Below are 19,904 nucleotides of genomic sequence, written 5' to 3'. Positions count from 1 at the left end.
CCCTCGGGGTCTGGGAGCACAGTGTGGACACAGACGTGGAGACAGCGTTGGGGAAAGGTCACACGTTTAATGCACTGGGCAGGAGAGGAGCTGGATTTGGTTGGAAAGTAGGAAACAGACCCAAAAAGGGCAGCTGGTGCCTTTCTAATCCCAGCTGTGACCCTCAAGGAGTCTATGAGCAATTCAGGCACCACTGAGACCTGGGATTGAAAGTCCTCCCATTTCTAGAGCAAGCAATCAGCAATTGGAACTTTCTGCTCTCATTCCAGTCCCTTTTTTGACAGGCAGGACTCCGTGATCCCTTCCCATCCTGCTGGGGAGCAGAGAAGGATCCTCCACATTTTAGCAAGAAAGGAAAAGGGGAACAGAGTTGTTTGCCTGGGAAACAAGTGCCAGAGACCTGGGGATCTCACCCCTCAGTATCAGCAATGCCGAGGCCAACTTTTGCCTAAGGCATCACCTGGTCAGAGCATCCACAGGCTGAAAAATCCAGGTACCAACCCCAGGGAGTGACAATTCCCTCTGGAAGCAGCGATGGCTGGGCAGGAGGTCCCTGCTGATAGTGCTGTGGGGAGTTAAGCCACAGAGGCCATCAAAGCCCTGGGATCTCTTGCTGCCCCAAGGCCCAGCCCAGCCCCCAGGACAGCCTGTGCAGCCACACTCTGCCCTGTCAGGCTTTGCTCCGAGAGCTCCCAAAGCTGCTGCAGCCTGGCAGAGATCACAGGGTTTTCAGTTCTGGCAAGGCCTGTGGAGGGATCACAACCCCCAGCTGAAAATCCAGGTAATTCTTCACCCACTGCAGCTGCAAATGCCCATGGTGAGAGCTCTCCACGAAGGAAGGAACAAGCTCATCACCAGCCACAGCATGGAGGACTCGTGGCCAACACCAACTCCTAGTCCACCACACCCTGGGCAGCCCAGGCAGTGCAGGGCCATGGAGTAAGGAAGAGGAACAACCCTGGAACTGCTTCCCAGGGGCCTGAGCTCTGCAGAGCAGCTCCTCTGGCTTGGGAAATCACTGCAGAGTGACACCAAATTTAAGCCAGAGGTTGCAAACCCATCTGTGTCCCCGTGCTCATGTGCCAAACCTCCTGCAAGGCTCAGTTTCTCAGGGAGGGCATCCACACAGATCAAAACAGCCCAAGGAAACTCCATGGGGAACATCTCAGACCCACAGACCCCAGTCACACTGTTTGGGGTCTCAGGGATGAGTCTTCCTCGGTCCAGCATCTTTCCTGGACCCAAACTGTCCCCAGCTATAAATCCACCAACCTCTGTGGAGTTTCTCCAGGTTTCTGGCACAGTAACTGAAGGCTGAGTCTGGTACTTACGAGGGAACAGCTGGAAATGCCAGCGTTCAAATCAATTAACTCAACAGTACTTTAGGCTCAGCCTCCGTGGGCACTGCTGGACATATTTGTTAGCAAGGAGAAGCTTAATATTTGCATGGATCATACTTGCCTGGTGGGAATGGGCAGGAACCTGCATGTTCACATGTTGGGAGGATCATGTCCAATTCAGCAGCACATTAAGCAATGAGGACTGGGTCTGCTCATAAATTTACCCATCTCCTGCATCACTGTGTGCCAGAGGCCCCTGCCTGCACACAGGGAGGCTTTCAGCCTTCTAGGTGGTGCAAAGCCCTGGAATTACTGGGATGTTTTGTTACAGACGTAGTTTGGACATGGGGCAGTTAGTTCTGTACATGTCAGGCATGTCCAGGACTTGTTAGGGTTCATCTTTTGGGTTAATGGAGTTAAATGACAGCACGTCCCCAATGGCTATGTGACAGCAGGGTGGCTGCAGATAGCATTGGTGATTAGTGTTACAACATGCCACTAAAATCAGGATTATTACAGTGCATTCAAAGTGTGAAGGTACTCACACTGCCTCCGCCCGGGATGTGTTTGATATTATCCTTTGAGCCACACCTGGATTGAACGCTGCTAAAGTCCAGCTTCTTATTAATTATCTGCACCTTTGGTAGCCAGAAAAGAGTCATTGCACGTCACCAATAGCTATCTGATGGCAGGGTCACTGCAGATAGCATTGGCAGTTTAGTGTACACAACATGCCACTTATCATAAGAACTATTATAGAGCACTGAAAGTGTGAAGGTACTCACACTGCCTCCGCCCGGGATGTGTTTGATATTATCCTTTGAGCCACACTTGGATTGAACGCTGCTAAAGTCCAGCTTCTTATTAATTATCTGCACCTTTAGTAGCCAGAAAAGAGCGTGAGAAACAACATGACCATCTGCAGCTTGACCATGTGTTATATCCCTAAAACCAGGAACCTGCCTTCCAGTGCCAGGAGTGAAAACGAGAATCTCTGGCTTGCTGCACAGATTTGTCTGCTCCTGGGCTGGAGAGTGAACGTGGAGGTGGGCAGGTTGTAGCCAGAGACTGGACATGTCTGGGTAGTGATGCAGCCCTGGGTCTCAGGCCACAAACAGCAGCCAAAAAGCCACCTCAGCAAGGTTCCTCTTACTGAACAAAAGGGAACTTGCTGGGCAGCAAACCTGCTGAAGGCAGTGCTGAGAGGCACCAGTGCTCAGAGACTCCACCAGTGCCTGGAGACTGAGCTTCTGCAGAGCCAGCGGAAGGAGGAGAGATGGAGCTGAGAGGAAAATGTCTGCCCAGCTCCAGCTCCCATGCCAGGCACCCCAACCCCCTTCTGGGCCAGGCACACCTGGCCTTGGGCAAATGGGTGCCACTGGCCAGGCTGGGGAGCAGGAGCTGTGTGTCCAGCACTGGGAGAGGACACTGAGCTCTGCTCTGCACAGGGCTCACACTCCCTCCACAGCTACCAAGAGAAAGCCAACACTGCCAGGGATGCATCCCCAGGCCCGGGATGCTGCCCCATCCCAGCTCTGAGGCATATTCCCACTGCCATCTCTGGTGGGAGCGAGGCTGGGAAGGGCCTGCTGCCACATGGGAACCACACGCCATGCTAACCACACCCTCCAGCCCCAAAGCCTTCCCCACACACAGATTCCTGTGCTAATGAAGCTGGTTCCACTGAGGGGTTGTTTTCCCCACTGGTTGTGGTGGGAGCTGCGCTGGAGCGACCTCAGGCATCAGAGCAGCTCTTCCAGGCAGCCCAAGGGAGAAGACAACCCCTGCTCCTTCCCCACACACACTGGAGTGGCTTCACAACCCCCACAGGTGACAACCCACAGGTGTGAGCCTGTGTGAGGCACAGCCCTGCGAGAGGGACCTCGAGAGCCCAGCAGCGGCACATTGCTGGGCACAGACACTCCTGGATGGCACCGTCCCCAGGGCTGAGCAGGCACATCACCTCCACCCCAGCACTCCCACCCCGGCCTGCTGTTGCCAGGAGAGCTCCCTGCTAACCCCTGGCTCTCCAGCATGAGAAGCATCATGGCTGGCATGAAATCCAGCAGGATTTCCGAGTTCACATCAACTAATCCCACAAATCAGCACCCAGCTCTGCCAGACCAGGCTTTGCCAGAGCAGCACTTGGTGACCCAGCGACAACAGAAGTGCTCAGACCATGCAGGAACACTGGCAGAGACATGGCCTGGCTGGCTCCTGGCACATGTGCCCCGTGTTCCTTTGCTTCCCTAGGCTGGGGGTCTGGAATCTGCACGGAGAGCAGGCTACAAACACATTTCTGAGCAGCCTAAAATCAAGCATGTGCCATCAGCCCCTTCTGCTCCAGCTGCAACCATTCTGCTGAGAGCAGCCTTGTGTCCCACAGAATCCCCAACAGAGCATCCAGCCATTCTCCCCTGCAAAGAGCAAGGAATTGTCCCAAATTCAGCTGTTCTTACTCTTTCAGTAAAAAGAACAAACAGAGAAGCAGAGAGAGAAAAAAACAACTTGTAAAAGCTGGATTAAAAAAGAACAAGCAAATAATTTAACTATTTTCCAGTAAACAAGGGTTCCTTCTAAAGTCCCTGGAGAACAGGGCTTGTGGGGGTGGGAAGAAAAACCTATGTCTTGTGCTAAGTGGGCAGGAGGACTGAGCCCCCCAAAAAGGACACTGTGCTCATGTGCTGCTGTCTCATGACCAAGAGCCCTGCCCAGGCTCCAGAGCCCCCCTGGATTGTGGCACAAAGCCAGTAAATCGCCAGCCACGGTGGAAGGTGCCCAGAGAGACCATGGAAAAGCAGGCTGCCATTTCAGAGGATGCAGAGGAGCCAGCTCAAAGCCTCCGCCCGTGCCAAAGGGGAACATTCAGAGCCATGGAGGTACCTGCTCACACAAAATGCCATGCACAGCACTCAGAAAATCTTTGTTACAGCTCTACAAGGTCTGGAGCCAGGCAGTGTCACCCCCAGGACAGGCAGTGTCACCCCCAGGACAGGCAGTGTCTCCTGCCAGGCTTACAGAATTTAACCCAAGACCCTCATTCCCAAGCACATAGAGCCCAGAGGTGACTTTGCTGCTCGTGAAGCAACTTTTCTGGGAGTGCAAAGTGGTTGAAATGATACAAGTGCCACCAGTTCTGGCCATGCCACCCTGCACCATGTAGCCAGACAGCACCTGACAGCAGAACACAACCCGAAACCTTGCCAACAGAGCTGGATCCAAAATCCCAATCTCCGGGAAAATGGGGGGTCAGAGCCCAAGACCCTCAGAAGGAGGAGACAGACCATCCTGTCCTCTCCTGCAGTGCTACAGTGCTGCAGTGCTCCAGGCACAGCGTGGGATTCAGAAACACAACCCTGATCCTGCCACTCCTCAGGGTTGCAGGTCACAGCCTGCTGTCCCTACCTGGACACCTCGAGGGAATGTCATTCCCCCAGCAGCCACTCCATCACACCCACACCTCTGCCTCCATGGGACAGCTGAGCTGCACTAAGCCAGGCAAGGAACTCCAACCCAAACCCTTTCAAACAAACCACAGTCAGGCTGGAGCCCAGCAGAAGCTGCCCACTGCCCACGGCCAGGCTGCTGCTGCTCCAGGGAGGCTCTCCCATCCTGGATGGAGCATCCAGCACCTGCTGTTCCCCCAGCCAGGCCCCTGGGAAGCAGAGTCTGTGTTTACCTTGCCACCTCCAGGCTGGTGCTTCAGGTTATCAGTGGAGCCAATTTTGGACTTGACGTTTTTCAGGTCGGGCATGGGCGCGGCCGACGGCTGGATGCGAGTCTTGGCAGAGGCGGGGGATTTCGGTGGGGTGCGAACCACTGCCACCTTCTTGGGCTCCCTGGCTGGTGGGGTGGGCAGAGAGGGGGTACGGGAACGGCTGCCTGGAGTCCCGGGGGAGCCGGGACTGCTGTAACCGCTTCTGTCTCCAGACTTGGGCTGCTCACCTGGAGTTTGCAGACAGGACAGCTCCGGTCAGAACCTTTTCCCTGCTCCCTGCTGCCCTTGGGGGCTGCTCTGCCTCGTCCCAGAGCCCACCCGCTACTCCCAGTGCAGGGGCAGGGTGGTGGCTGCACTTTCTTCTACTCCATTTTGAAGGAAAAACTGCGATTTAAAGGCAATTTCCTAATATCCCAGAAGGAAGATGGTCTCCTTTGCCTGGATCATCAGTAAGACTCCCCACCCAAGCGTGGCACGACGAATTACAGACAAAAGACATTCAGAACCACTTTTCTACTTGAAATTTGTAAGCGTTTTCAAAAAATTATTTTCTGTATTTAACTACGGCTGATCGCTGAGCAGCTTAGCACTGTCCCCAGATTGAAAAGGAAATGAAGGAAGAAAAGACCCTTAAACATCACCTTTCTCAGTCTTTGCTGCTGCAGGAGGTGGTTTTTTCTGCTCCTTTCTGCCTGTTTAGTGAATGAGAAAGATGCTTAAACATAATAAAGCTGGAAAATTAATTGATTTAAGGTTTTATGCAGCTCTGGTTAAGTATGAAATAGATGTATATATCCAGTGAAATGCACCATTTTAATGGAAATTCACAATGCCTGATGCTTTCTGGGGTTTTCTTCTCTGAGCATAATGGGCTAATCTCCACTCCTGTAATCGAAGAATTGATCCTCTTGCCCCTGGTCTTTGTGAAATATTGTCAGAGAGAAAACGAGTAGATGGATTAAAAAAATGGAGCTGCCTAAATCTTCAAAATGTGAAGAAATCCCACAGGATAAAGCAACTGCCCTCTCCTACACACTAGCAATTGTGTGAGCAGAGGGGATCGAGCAGCACCTGGAAAGGCTCCATTCAGAGGGATCATCCCTGGCCCTGCAGCCCCAGCCCTGGGAGAGGGCTGAGTTTGGTCATCAACCCCTGGAACTGCCCAGCAGCACCACCCAGTCACCAGCACATGGCTGCCACCGTCACCTACCGGAGCTGGGAGGGGTCTTGGGGGTCGTGGGGGTCTTGGCCGGGATGCGGGTGGCGTTGGTGGAGTTCCTCTGCGCCTGCCCTGTGCGCCCTGTCTTCGAGCCACCCCTCGCCTCCTGGCCCTGGGGACACAGCAGCATGTCAGGGATGGGCTGTCACCCCTCGGGATCACAGCACATGACACTCTCCCACCTCCTCCCCTGGATTCCCCACACCTGGAATGTGCTGCTCATGTCCCACCTCCACAGCCAGGGCACAGCCACTCCTGGGCTGGTGGAGCAGCTGTGACCTTTCCTGGGTGAGCCCTGGCTTCAGCCACACCGTTCATGGCACACTCACACCTGGTTTACAATGTTCAACTCCTCTGTTCTCTAAATTTCACCATTCAGTTTCCCCTGTTCTGCTAAAATTTTGTACAGAAGATAAATTAATCCCAGCCTCTGTGACTGGCACAGGGTGCCCAGAGAAGCTGTGGCTGCCCCTGGATCCCTGGAAGAGTCCAAGGCCAGGTTGGACAGGGCTTGGAGCAGCCTGGGATAGTGAGAGGTGTCCCTGCCATGGCAGGGATGGAACTGGATGAGCTTTAAGGTCCATTCTGACCCAAAACATTCCAGGATTCTACAGTTCTATATGACCTGCACTCCCTGTGCCTTCCCTCACCATGGGCGTATTTACATGACTAAATGCCACAAATGGAAAAATCTGGAGGTTCTGTTCACCCTGCAGGATTAGCCATGGGTGTGTTGCATTCCCTACTCTGTGCAGCACCTGCAGCCCTGGCACAGCTGTTTGCAGCCAATGCTCTGTGAAACACAAACAGAGCTGCAGAACAAGGAAGGGCACCTGGAAATGCCGCAGGGACACCAAGTCACACCTTGCAGCAAGACTGCTTGTGCTCTGTGTGCTGCTTCCTCCCAACACCAAAACCTGAGCCAGGCCTGGCTTCACCCGGGAAGGTGAGGGAAGCACATCCCACCCTCTCCATGGGACAGGGAAGGACTCAGCCAAGCACCATCAACCAGGAATGCCTCCAGCCATCACCCTTTGCCTCTCTCACACCCCGTTCCCTTACCTTGGCTCTTGTCTCCTGCACTCCTGTACTGGCAGGCCGGGGAGAGGCAGGAGAGGCTCGTTTAGAGGCCGAGGCAGGGCTGGAGGGTGGTTTCGGAGGGGCTGCGTGTCGGAGGGGGGGGATGGAGCCTGGGGGTTTGGCAGGGCAAGGTGCGGATTTCTTGGACGTGGAAATGAAATAAAATGGGAACAAAAACAAAAAAAATCAGCATGGGAAGGAAACAAAATGGATCAGCGACATTAAACAGGATTAGAAGGTGCAATACAGAGCTGGGTGTGGGGTAGGTGATGGCTGGGACTGCCAGGGCAGTGTACAGAGAAATACCCAATTTCAGAGTTTGAAAATAATTCTATTCCTCATCTTTAACTCTTCACTCACTGGATCTCCCCTCAGCTTGTCCATTATCTCACTCAGGCACTAACGAGGCTAATGGGCAGCTGAGCTAAACCTCCTCAAAATTACCAGTATGACACATGTTAAATTTCTGGAATTTACCCATTATTAAACTCTGTTCCTCACCCAGAACATCTTTTTGGGGGGTTGTTTTTGGGGGCTTGTCCTGTGCAAAGCCAGGAACTGGATTTGATGACTCTTGTGGATCCCTTCCAACTCAGGACATTTTATGATCTGCAAGGCCCAGAGTATTTAATTTAATGTTTTAATAACATGTTTTGCTCTTTTCACAGTTATGCTTTTCCCCAGTACAGCCCTGCACAGTTTTGAGTCTGCCCCAAGGTCAGCTGCTGCTTTCCAGCCCTGGGCTGAGAAAATGGTTTCTGCAACCACCCACCCAACCCCATGAGCCACACGTTTGATTTAGATTTGGACCATTTCCTCACCCTCAAAGAGACACATGGATTGCACCATCCAAGCCCAGGGGAGGGAAGGAAAAATAAAAACACTCTTGAGAACAAACAGAAAAATGGAACATAATGGGAAGGTTTCCTAAGAGGCACAACAGCAGGCCAGGAGGGCAGGAGAGGAGCCAGGAACATGGACAGGTGTCACCCCTGGCTTTGTTTTTTAGCTTACCTTGGGCTTCTTTTCATCAGCTTCAGTCCCTTCCTTGTCCACACGACCTGACAGATGGAAACACACAGTTACACTTCCTGGGACTGGTCATAAACTCCAGAGCTGACAACACACTGCTGGGGGGTGTTGCCTGTCCCTGCTCTCCCTTAAACTCAATACTGTTCTTAGAAATATGGCAAAGTCACTGTTTCTTGCAGAAATACTTCCACCACTCCATAAACACATTCCTTCTTCGTTAGCAGATGATCCTGTGTTAGTCAGCACTGGAGAGCAGACACACCAACGAGGTTTGTGAGAGCATTTTGCCCAGATTCCCACCCAGTTCCTGCAGGATCCATCCAGTTTAGGACACAAAGTTCCCTTCAACCCTAAACACGAGTCTCTAAAGCACCCACTTGTTCTAACAATCATATAAATAGAGACTCACACTGAAGGAAGCCCCAGTCCAGCAGCACTGTGATCTCATTTAAGGGGGCTGTTCAGTTGGCTTTGCAGAGCACTTTTATCCCTGGCTGTTGTTAATTCCCATCTCTCCTGACACGCTGCTCCCTGCCTCCCAGCACAGTGCCCCTTCCACCTGGGTCAGTCTAATTAGGAGATCAGAAATGGGGGGAAGATAAAGTTTGTACTACAAGGCATTCACAACAAAGCCCTTTTCCCCCTGTGTTCTGCTAATTGGGTGGAGAAGCTGCTGATGCTCTCCCCAGTGTTTGAAACTTGTCCTGGGGGATCAGCCCTTTCCCGATGACATGGACAGTGCCATTAATCCAGCACTGACCCATCCCAGAGCAGCTGCACCCTTCCCAAATTCAGTTAAACTGCACACTGGAGCAAGCCTGGAGCCAAACAGCCACTAAGCATCTCTGTCTTTGAAGGGAAAGACCATGAAATAATTAAACTTCTCCCACTGAATCAGAAGCTGGCTGGCTCTGGGCAGTGCATCCCCACCCCACCCTTGCTCCAGGCTCCAGTGCAAGCCATGCCAGCGCCCTGCAGCACACGTGCAAAGCTTCCCACTGCTGATCCCATAGGGAACAACGAGAAATATGTTATGAGCTTTAGCTCCAGTGGAGAAAGCTCCATCAACAATTTCTCCGTGAGCCCTGTGCAGCAAAGAGCCGGAAACCAGAGCAGCATTCCCAGGCTATTGGGAGCAGCCAAGCCAGCCTTTGGAATGTGGGTCTGGGGGAAAAGGCAGAGCTTCCCCCAGCAGAGACCCTGGAGAGCTAGAGCTGAGGTACAACACAGTGAGACTCCAAGGTGTGTACTGCTGCCCTGGGTTGCCCCAGCTCACAGCACAACCTGCCTTCAGCCACTGAGCTGGGCCTTTGGGACATTCCTGAACCCAGGAGAGGTGGGAAATAGCCCTGCAGAAAGGAAAGCTCTAAGGGATGCTTGTGCATTCAGTGGTGAACTCAGACCCTCACCCAGAACTGCCCTCCCAGCCCAGCCCAGCCCCACACACCGTTCAGGTGCCTCCAGAGAGACAGGAGGCTCCTGCTGAACCCCCAAAGCCAGCACCGTGCTGGCACACCCACGGACACCCATCCAGAGCTGGGATTGCAGCAGGATGCTTTGGAAGAGCAATGGACATGCCTGGCAGTGGAAAAAGGTCCTGCTGGCTGCAGACCATGCCTCCAGCAGCAGTTGGGAGCGGATATTTAAGGGGAAAGTACAAGAAACAGGATCAATCTGGGGGCTTTTCCATGGTTAGACCTGCCATCGTTGCCTTTTTCCTCCTCCCTCCTCATTAGGAAAGCCAATTCCAAGAGTTATTGGATCAGACATGCAAACCAGATGGCACGTGTCCTGCCGGAACAAGCTGCACACGCCAGGTTAGCCCCACTCCAGCATGCCAGAGCCACGTCCAGCCGGTCCTCGTCTTCTCTGGGAAGGTGCCAGGTGGGAGTTAAGGCACCCACCCAACAGATCCAAGGGAATCAAAACAAAAACGGGTGAAAAAAAGCATGATTAGGGACACGCCAGCACCATGCAGGGGACACAGAACCGCAGCGCGAGGCTCTGGCAATCCAACCCAGGATTAAATAAAGAGGGAGGGGCAGGGGGAGCAGCAGCGTTGTAGATCAGTCACAGCACAGGTCCAGGCCATCTCCAAGCAGCAGGAGTCGAGGTGGCAGCAAGCTGCTGGATCAGGCAGCCTTGTCGGGAGCCAGCTGAGGCCAGCGCAGCAGCTGGAGCACACACCTTTGAGGAGAGGGACACGACTGGCCTTGTCTGCAGCCAGGCCACCAGGCTTCCTCCTGGGTGTTCGGCGGCCTCCTGCATCGGGCACAGCCTCTTCCGAAGGAGCATCTTTGTCCTTCTCACCACCTTCTACCTCAACAGGGAGTTTGGCTGTTTCTAGCACGGGTCCAGAATCTTCTCCCTCCTTGGGCTCAGTCTCTTTCTGGGGGACACTCTCAGAGGGCTCTGATGGGGTGACCTCTGGACCTCCTTCTCCCCCCAGCGGCTGTCGCTTCTCCTCTTGGTCCTCTCCTGCTTTATGTGACTCAGCTTCAATCAGAAGTGCCTCTCCTGGGGTGTCTCTGAGGACATCTTTGGACTTGTTTTCTCCATCATATTCTTCACGAGTCTCCTTGGCTGTTGCTGGACACGAGCCATTTTCAGGTCCCAGTGAAACACGCTGATCCACAAGGGAAGGCAAACCCTGCTCAGAAGTTTCATCAATATCCCGGTCCTCATCTCTGTCCTGGCCACCGGAATCTTCTTTTGCTGGAGCTCTGGCACACAAAGGAGATGGTCCATCTTTATGGTCACCTGTGCCACCTGCTCCTGCCAGACCCTGCACAGCACCACGGCCCAGCTCTGGCTCCACACCGACGCCTTCTGTGCCTCCCTGATCCCACAACTCACTGCTGCCTTCGGATGCTCCGGAGCCTTGGTACATATCCAGGGGTATTGGGATGGTGACCTCGATTCTGGTGGGAGCTGCTGCCGGAGCCTTCGGCTGCTGGAGCCTCGCTCCCTGCTCTGGGGGTTGGCTGTCACTTTTTGCTGCCTCTCCCACACGCTGCTGAGGGCCAGGCTGGAGCTTTGGGGAGCTCAGCTCGCCTGGAGTTGAAGACGTGGGGTATGAAGCATGGGCAAGAAATTAGCACAGGCATGTCAAACATCACTTAATGCTGAGAGAGTCAGGATTTCTACTGGCAATTGAGAGAGACAAACAAGTCCCACCCCACCAAACAGATAACTCACTCCTACAGTGGCTTTTGCCTTTAAAGAAACTCTGATCCCCATGGGAATCTGGTTAAGAGTTTTCCAGAAGCCAAGAATACTTCCTTTTCCCCTAACACCACCACCAGACCATCAGTTTGCTGGTCAGCGCCCACCTCCTCTTGTCTTCAAGGGCCTGAGCAAGGCCCAGACCTTTTTGAGCACTGATCAGGAAAAGTCAAGAGCCTAAATCAGAGCACTGAGATCACAACTGTGGCTTAGGCAAATTAACAAACAAGACTAAAACAAGAAAAGATGAAGTCAAGACTGACTTGGTCTTTCATTAGTGTCCTCCCCATTTTAAGAGAATATCACAGCTAAGTGAAACAACCACACAAAGAACTTGTATGTGAGAGCTGAAAAGATCCTAGGACAGGACAAAAAGGGCTAAGTAAAAATCTGGTGAGAAACAGCCCTGAAACCAGAGCAGAGAGAAGAGAGAACTTCATCCCCCTCCACTAATAATCCTGATTTTTTAGAGTGGTGCCACTATTTCATATAAGGAAAAGCTGACAGTCCAAAAACCACTGGCCAGGCAAGTAAAAGGTTTTATTCTAGTTGCAGGGAGCAGAGTGCACAGAATTGTGCTCATCTGTGTGTGGAAAGCAACAACCTGAATTCTGCCCTGAGCTGAGAAGGCAAAGACCTATTTACTTCTGCAAAAGACAAGGATGTCTAAATGCACTAATGGAGCCACGAGGAGGAAAGATACTGCCCAGCTGGAGGGATTTGTTATGTTTACTGCAGAGGAAACTGCTTTGCAAAATGGCTTTTCACTAAGACTTTAAGCAGCGCACTAAATTAGGGCTGTGGTGTACAGTGCAGGCAGGACAGAAACACCATGGGGAGTCTCAACCCCTAAATCTGCCCCATGGAATTAAGCCAGCACTGGGGGCTTTGGGAAAACCAGTTTTCCGTCAACTCTGAACTGAGCAGAGGCAAGAGAAGCTTTCCAGGTAGCCAAGTGTCCCTGGATAATTTTTGGCTCATCCAAGCAGACACATAATTAATGCTGTGAGAACACTCGCAGCCCACTGTGTCTGGCTTTGTCACTCACATTCCCTGACACTGGGATGAGAAAAAACCCCTTTAATGTTAAAGTCAGGCTATCAGTGAGTAGGTTTGACTCATGTTTTACATTAGAAAGACACAGTAATTAAACAATTCCCTTATTTCATGTGTGACATGCAGGGCCCACAGTGCCTGTGTTCAATCTGAGCAGCTCCTCTGGTCACAGCACATCCCAGCTCTGTCCATCAGCTTTTCTAGCCTGGAGAATGCCCTGGCTTTGCAACTGGACAAACAAGCACCATGACTCTGGCCATCTGAGAGAGACATTTGGTGCATGAGAAGCTGCAATTTCCTGAAATGAGTATGTGGGAACATTCCAAGCGTGTATGCCCCTCCTCTGTCAGGAACAGGGAGAACTGCACAAGTGCTGTGCAGAGCATTTCCTCACAGAACAAAATTCCCAAGCCACCAGCAACCATTGCACACGAGGGCAGCACCAACTGGTCCCAGTGACAGACAATTCACCCACCTTGAGTGGCATCTCCTGCAGCGTGGTCCTCCAGGTTGGGAGTGGCTCCTACGCCCGCCTCTTCAGCTGCTCCCAGGCCGGAGGAAGAAGGGGAAAAACATGATCAAAACAAGAGTTAAGCTGAAGCATGTGCCTGGGGAATGGATTTACCTCCCTGCCGAGTCTGCCCATCAGAACAGGCAGGATCTCTGCAGTACCATGAGCAGGGCAGTGCCAGAAAGGAAATCACCCCACACCGATGATGGATCTGGGTAGATCTGCTCAGCCTGTGCTGTACAGACCAGAGCAGTGTTTCACCAACTTCCACCTCCAAAATGGCAGCTTAGCACAAGCTCTTCCAGGCAGAAAAAAGACTTTTAAGAAGCAAGGAAACTTGCAGAGTTATATCCCTTTTCTACCCCCACCTGGCCTTTACGTAGCCAGCAGCACTGCCAGGAACGTCTCTTACCTGAGCTCACCTTCTTGGTGTCTGTGACCAACCTGTGGACCCTGCCAAGGCTCTGTGAGACCAGTAACTCCTGACACCAGTAATGCTGATACAAATCTAGAGAAATCCTAAACTCCAGCACAGTTTTCTTCACAGTGATGATGGTTTGTCTCCATCAGCACCTTTTCAATTTATTCTATGACTACTTTCAACCCAACTTAAACAGCAGCTCAGGGACTGGATGCAGGACAGAAATTTCACTACTGTGAGTTTGTTTCAGTGTTTGGCACTGCCAGAAGCCCTTTTCCACCCACTGATGCTTCCAGGAAAAGCCACTGGCTATGGCACAGGGGACACGTCCTCATTTTTCTCACACAGAGCTGCCCTGCCAGATCCTGCTCTCTCACACACAGCACTGCTACACTCACTCCCTGCTCTGCCTCTGAAAGGCCTCATCCTTCCCTGAAAAACCAGGCCCAGGTGCAGTGATTCCCCACAGGGCATTCAGGCGGAATTAGTCACTTCACTTCCTCTGCATTATCCTTAAAAGCACTGCTGCAGTGGCCTGGTTTTCACCTGCCACTCCAAAGACACTGGCGAGGGCTGGGCAGAGCCCGAGTGCTGCAGGACCAGCAACGAGGGGCTGCTGGCAGAGGGGAATGAATGACCTGATCTGCAGGTAGCAGCCTGGAGGTGGAAGCCAAAGCCACCACAGAGACACCAGACAGGAAGATTGTCAGATGTGGAGCAGAGAAAAAGAGAAGAAATTGCTGCGAGTTTCGCCCAGGATGGGAAAGCAAGAGGACAACTGTCAGTGAGGAATTATTTGGAGAAGAAGGAAGCAGCATCAGGAGCTGTGTCCCTGTGAGAGGTTTCGTGGTGTTGTCTCACAGCACTGACCAGTCCAGCTCTCTGCTCTGTCTGCATCAAGAGATGAAGCTGCACCTTGTTCTCCCTCACCTGTGGTTCCTTCTGGGATCTCCCCATGCTGTGTCGCACCACCCTGATCCTCGTGGTCTCCTTCCTCCACTAAAGGTGCAGTGGCATCTGAAAAACAACACAGCTTTCACACAGCTGCTGAGAGGCAAAGCCCTCTGGAGGCCAGGATGTGCCTGAAGAACTTTTTGCTCAGAGAAGCACTTGACTCCCTCCCTGGAGCCGGAGGAGCTTGTGGAGGGAACAACAGAGCATGACACAGCAAAGCCAGAGCCACAGGGACACCATGAGCTGCCCTGCTGCCACACCATGTGCCACAACAAGCTCCCTATGCTTCTGAGGGCTTTGCCTTTTTGTCCAAAAATCCACAGCTAAAAGCAGCCACTGCTCCCTGACACACAGCCACAGCATTCCTGCGTGGGGACATGGCTGGTCTGGAGCAGGACAGAACAGCTCCCAAGGGACACTTTCATAAAACATCCCAGCGTGGTTGCATCATCTCTGGAACAGACAGACAGACAGCTCCATCTACCAGAGGGATGTCTGCTCATCCTGACAGTTCAGATCCAACTAGAAAGCAGAATAACATCTCCTCCTGCACCAGACTGGTTCCATGCCCTGATTTCTTGAGGCACTTTCCAGAAAATCAGTCAGTCCATGACTCCAGCAGGATAGGGATGGAACTGTTCAGCATCTCTGCCCACCTTTCCTCCCTTTCAGACCAATTTTGCAAGCTAAAGCCTCTACCTCGAGTCTCCAAAGGCAGATACTTGGGATTAAAGCAGCCAGAGGAACGCAAAAAGTGAAGGTAATTACAACAGTGAACAAGTCTCTGGACCACTCTGGAATTAGAGTCTTTCTACCCACAAGGCATTCAGGACTCAGGGAGCACAGTGACACAAACCTGTGTCACACAACACAGGACTGCTCCCGGCTGCACCACCAGGACCTTGAAGTGCCTCTGTAAAAAGCCTGCAGGAAACAAACCACAAGCAACTTCCTGAGCTGTAATGAACGCTCCACCTTTCTTGCCTTCCAGCCCACTCTCCACCTTTAAAGCTCATTATCTCCTTCTGCAGCACGGCAACCACCACCGGTGATGAGACTAACAAGGAGCATTTTCTCCTCCTGGGAAACCCCACGAGGACACGAGGTTGTGGAGAGGTTTACCACAACCCCATCCATCATGGTTTCAAAGCAGAAAGTCAAAGAGCTCCCACCTTCCGTAGTTGGGGTGCTCTTAGCGTCAGATGTTTCAGAAACAGGCTCATCCAATCCATCATCGACTGGTATCTGAAGGGGATAGCCTGGAAAACATTCAAATACTTACAACAAGCCCTTGGCTATGAACTGGGGCCTGGGGGTTCTGATTGCCCAGAAACACAGCAGCAAGAAGCTGCAGCTGGAGAGTAAAAACCACCTGAACTAAAAGCAAGCAAAGCGTGAAAATGCCAACCAAAAGCACCAGTGTCACCACCAAAAGGAACAAGCGGAAACCCATCAGCAAAAGAAAAGCCCAGTGAATTGGACAGGCAGAAACAGCAAAGCATGGCACAAGCAGGCAAGGAGATCTTAGCAACGTAAGGAGGGAAGATGTGCAGCTCCTGAGTCACTGTTGTCCTCTCCCTCCCAGAGCAGGCTGAGCACCCCCAGGACTGCAAACCAGCCCGTGTTTGTAACAGGTCGGTGCAGGACAACGTTCTCTGCCAAGAAGTGGTGGCAAAAGTCTTCTGGAAGAGCACGGCAAGAGGCACAAGTCTCCCCTCAGCAAGGGTGCGGGCAAATCAAATAATGAGAGCTGGAAAAACTGATTTGGAAAAGAAGAAGCGAAATCCCTTGGAACCTGTGATGTGTGAAACAAGCCGAGAGGAGCTATTGGACTGCAACGTGCTACAGAGCCCGGGATGAATGGATGCTGTGGATTCTCTCCAGGACAGAGGCCACCCGTTTAGCTGGTGTAAGAGGTGTCCAAAGCACCTCGAGAAAAGAAAATTAAGATGATGTTTATATGGAGCATAACCAGGAGTGAGTCCCACCAGGTGTGCTGGGTTTCCAAGCTCAATTGTGGAGCAGGGTGGAATGGGAAAGGAAAAGCTCCTGGAGAAACGCAGGTCTGAAATATGGGGAGGAAGACTCTGCCATGGCCCCCATCCCAGAGCCCTCTGTTCAGTTGTCCCCAGGTCCCTGTGCAGGTGAGGAAAGCAGGCAGCAAGCAGCATCCTTGAGCTGTGACCCCAAATAAAAGCAGTGCTGTGTTTTCATAGCAAACTGAGGAGTGAACACGAACAAACACTTGCAAAGCTGCAGCAGTGGGATCATCCCTAGTCTGGATACCAGGTCTGGGTTATTCTGCTTGTGCTGGGCAGTGATATCCACCAGCAGCATTTTCCTACAGCTGAATGTTGGAGCATCTTGTGGGCTCCCATGGCGCTCTGGCTGCAGCCAGCTGATCCACAGTGTCCCTCCACACACACACAAGGTTGTTCCCAAGGATCCCTTGCACCACCATGCTGTTCTCCCTCTCCTTAGCTCAGCAGTGGGCCAGGCTGGGCCTTCCACCACCTCCTGGATGTGCTCACCTGATGAGAAGTGCTTTTCCTGGCCAGGTGCGTGATCCTCCATCATGGTGATGTCCTGAGGCTGCTCTGCCACCTCTCAGCAAGGGTACCTGAAAAGCAGAGTAAAAACTAGCACCCGTTAGGCAAAGCCTGACACAACAGGAGCAAAGGGAAGGTCCAGTTGTTCCTGCACAAGCAAAAGCATATGCCAGTCACTGCACAGTCTCATCAGTCTCCCCACAGACCTGTCTGCTGCTGAGCTGTGATGCTGCTGTGGGCAGCAATGCCTTCCATCCCTGTGGATACACCCAGCAGGGATACACAGCTACCACAATGCACTCACCATCTCAACAGCCATCCAGAAGTGACACATGGGGCGACACCAGGACTCTCCAGAGATGGATTCAGGACTCTTAGAGAAGAGGGTCTCACTTGGTTGTGGCTGTGAGGGCACAGCACAACCCCAGCTTTAACCCCAAACCTTTCTGGCAGGGCTCAGAAAGCCCACCAAGGCGCAGAACAAAGCCAACAGGTCTGGAAACTGCAGTGGAAGCAGAAAGGTGCCAAATCTCAGAGTAATTTTTCTAAAGTGCATCAATCTGCAAAAGGAAATGAAGCCTCCAACCACCATTATCTGCTCCACGATGCAGGGTCTGCATTTCTCCGTGCTGGGTGGACAGACAGTGCATTTAGCTGGTTTCCTAAGAGCTGATACAATTACAGCCATTGGCAGTGATTAATAATCAGCTATTAGTGTGATCACATGTTTGCCATGACTGTCAGGGACGAATGAATCCAGCAATGGAGCTCAGGTTACCAGCAGCAAGGAGGAAACTTGTGGTTTTGTCTGCTGGCAATAAATTAACTGCATGTATGGAACCACACAAGAGAAACTCCAGGGCCAGTAACCAGATCTCTCACCCAGCTTTTTTTAAGCCTTAGCAAGATGACTCTGCAATTTAATTACTGCCTTAGACAGCTACAAAGCCATTTGACAGGACTGGAGAACCAAGGAAGCTGGAGAACTTGCCCTGGAAGTAAATCACCCAAAAAAATGCAGGTATAAAATAGGAAAGAATTAAGTATCTCATTTTTGCCCTAATTGGTGGGCCCTAATTATTTGGACATATGGCTGCCCTCCTCCCAGCACTCAAAGGATCCTATTGATTATATCCTGACCTCATGTGGCTGATGCTTGATATTATTTACAGCACCGAAACACTAAAATACAGTGTTAACCTAGCGTAGAGGCCACAAAAGCAGCGTTTATCCAGATGTTGGCTCAATGGACAGCATCCTTCCACTTTTGCTGGGCACACAGGGGTGCAGCCCTGGCGCTGCAGCAATGGCCATGATTCAGCAGAGGCAGGGCTGGCTGTCACCTGTGCCCACTGCCCAGCCACTGCCAGGGCTTTCCAACACAAAGGAACAGCCTGGGCTGTGCAGAGGAGCTGGGGATGCACAGGGACAGGCAGGGACAGCCCCCACTGCCACCATGGCACGGCAGGATGCAGCTGAGGGGCACTCGGGAGGATGCAGCATTAATTTTTCAGAGACAAGAGAGAAAGAGCATCCTTTCTGTTACAGGGGAAAAAGCACAACCAAAAGCCACAAAGGTCCATCAATAAAACACTCAGTGGGACCCTGGGAGCACCTCAAAGCTGGCTGCAGCTCAGGGAACGCCCTGAGTGCCCCAACACTCGCATGCCTGGACTGCTCTGGAGAGCAGAAGCATCTTGCAGCAGATGAAGCACAATGTCGTCCTGCTGCTCCTGCAGAGTCCCTCTGTGCCTGAGCCACCGTGAGCAGCACCATGGCTTTTGGGGAACAAAACCACCTCCAGCGGGCAGGAGCCAAGGGACAGAGGGAGGGAAAGTCTCAGCTTTGCCTTGGGTTTTCACTCAGGTAATGAATTCATATGGCCAAAGAGAATTTAAGTCTTATTAAAATTACATATTCTAGATTCAGATTCTCAAAGATGGTCTGAAAATCCTGAAAGAAGTCCGTAATGATAATCCTGTTTGTTTTTCCTTTTGAGTGGGGGAAGGGGAAATCCCTCTTAGGGAAAAACATAACATCAAGGGGAAAAAAATATACTGAAATATTCTCAAAAGTGTAAAAGCAGCCCCGCCTTGAAGCAATGGTTCAGTGATGCATAATTAGAGCAAAGAAAGCTGCACAGAGATAAACTTGAACAGCACCCTCTGCATGGCAGATAAAGCACAAACCCTCCAAAGAACCTTATCCATTCCCAGCACAACTATTCTCCTTAACCAGGGACACTATCTAAAAAGCAACAGCCTATCCTATAATTAACAGCTCCTCCAAACTTCCCATTTTCCAGACCTGCAGCCATCCTGGCAGGGGGAGAGGCCTTGGAGGAGTCATCTGGAGCTGTGCAACCAGGTGCCCGGGAGGCAAAGTTTTTGTTGCCAGGAGCAGGAGGGAGAGCCTGATTTCAGCCCAGCAGCACCACTGGTGTTTGCTCTGTGCAGCCCTGGGCCCTGAGCATCACCCAGTGTGACCAGAAAGGAGTTTAACTGGTGAGAGCCCAGCCAGCTCCTGCCACCGATGATCCCATTCCAACCCCCTGCAGTGGACAGGGACAACTTCCACCAGAACAGGTGGCTCAGAGCTCCATCCAGCCTGGCCTTGAACGCTTCCAAGGATCATAGAATGGTTTGGTTTGGAAGGGACCTTAAAGCCCATCCAGTCCCACCCCCTGCCATGGGCAGGGACACCTTCCACTCTCCCAGGGTGCTCCAAGCCCTGTCCAACCTGGCCTGGGACACTTCCAGGGATCCAGGGGCAGCCACAGCTACTCTGAGCACCCTGTGT

At 52.2% G+C, this 19,904-nt stretch overlaps 1 protein-coding gene across 19 annotated transcripts in view; it reads right to left on the bottom strand.

The window, feature by feature from the left end:
- MAPT (microtubule associated protein tau) overlaps nucleotides 1-19,904 on the bottom strand; it is a 43,738-nt gene that overhangs the window by 6,603 nt on the left and 17,231 nt on the right. For 5 of the 19 annotated variants that reach the window (XR_014846177.1, XM_085039965.1, XM_085039967.1 and 2 more), the window contains exons 2-13: nucleotides 17,088-17,176; nucleotides 15,729-15,815; nucleotides 14,533-14,619; nucleotides 13,146-13,211; nucleotides 10,577-11,443; nucleotides 8,372-8,418; nucleotides 7,340-7,498; nucleotides 6,269-6,389; nucleotides 5,700-5,750; nucleotides 5,020-5,285; nucleotides 2,126-2,218; nucleotides 1,886-1,978 (exon numbers count right to left, since the gene is read on the bottom strand). Coding sequence is in view for 18 of the 19 variants with exons in the window: in XM_085039965.1 (XP_084896091.1) it covers nucleotides 1,886-1,978; nucleotides 2,126-2,218; nucleotides 5,020-5,285; nucleotides 5,700-5,750; nucleotides 6,269-6,389; nucleotides 7,340-7,498; nucleotides 8,372-8,418; nucleotides 10,577-11,443; nucleotides 13,146-13,211; nucleotides 14,533-14,619; nucleotides 15,729-15,815; nucleotides 17,088-17,133 (1,983 nt within the window). In the remaining variant the exon portion in view is untranslated. The remainder of the gene's footprint in view (nucleotides 1-1,885; nucleotides 1,979-2,125; nucleotides 2,219-5,019; nucleotides 5,286-5,699; nucleotides 5,751-6,268; nucleotides 6,390-7,339; nucleotides 7,499-8,371; nucleotides 8,419-10,576; nucleotides 11,444-13,145; nucleotides 13,212-14,532; nucleotides 14,620-15,728; nucleotides 15,816-17,087; nucleotides 17,177-19,904) is intronic. The other 14 variants (XM_085039970.1, XM_085039971.1, XM_085039976.1 and 11 more) reach the window with 12 other exon arrangements.

Source organism: Lichenostomus cassidix, chromosome 27 (assembly GCF_008360975.1).
Source record: "Lichenostomus cassidix isolate B80296 chromosome 27, HeHo_3.0, whole genome shotgun sequence".
Lineage (NCBI taxonomy): Eukaryota > Metazoa > Chordata > Aves > Passeriformes > Meliphagidae > Lichenostomus > Lichenostomus cassidix.
Note: the sequence above shows the minus strand (reverse complement) of the source record. Positions and strands in the feature narration are given on the sequence as shown.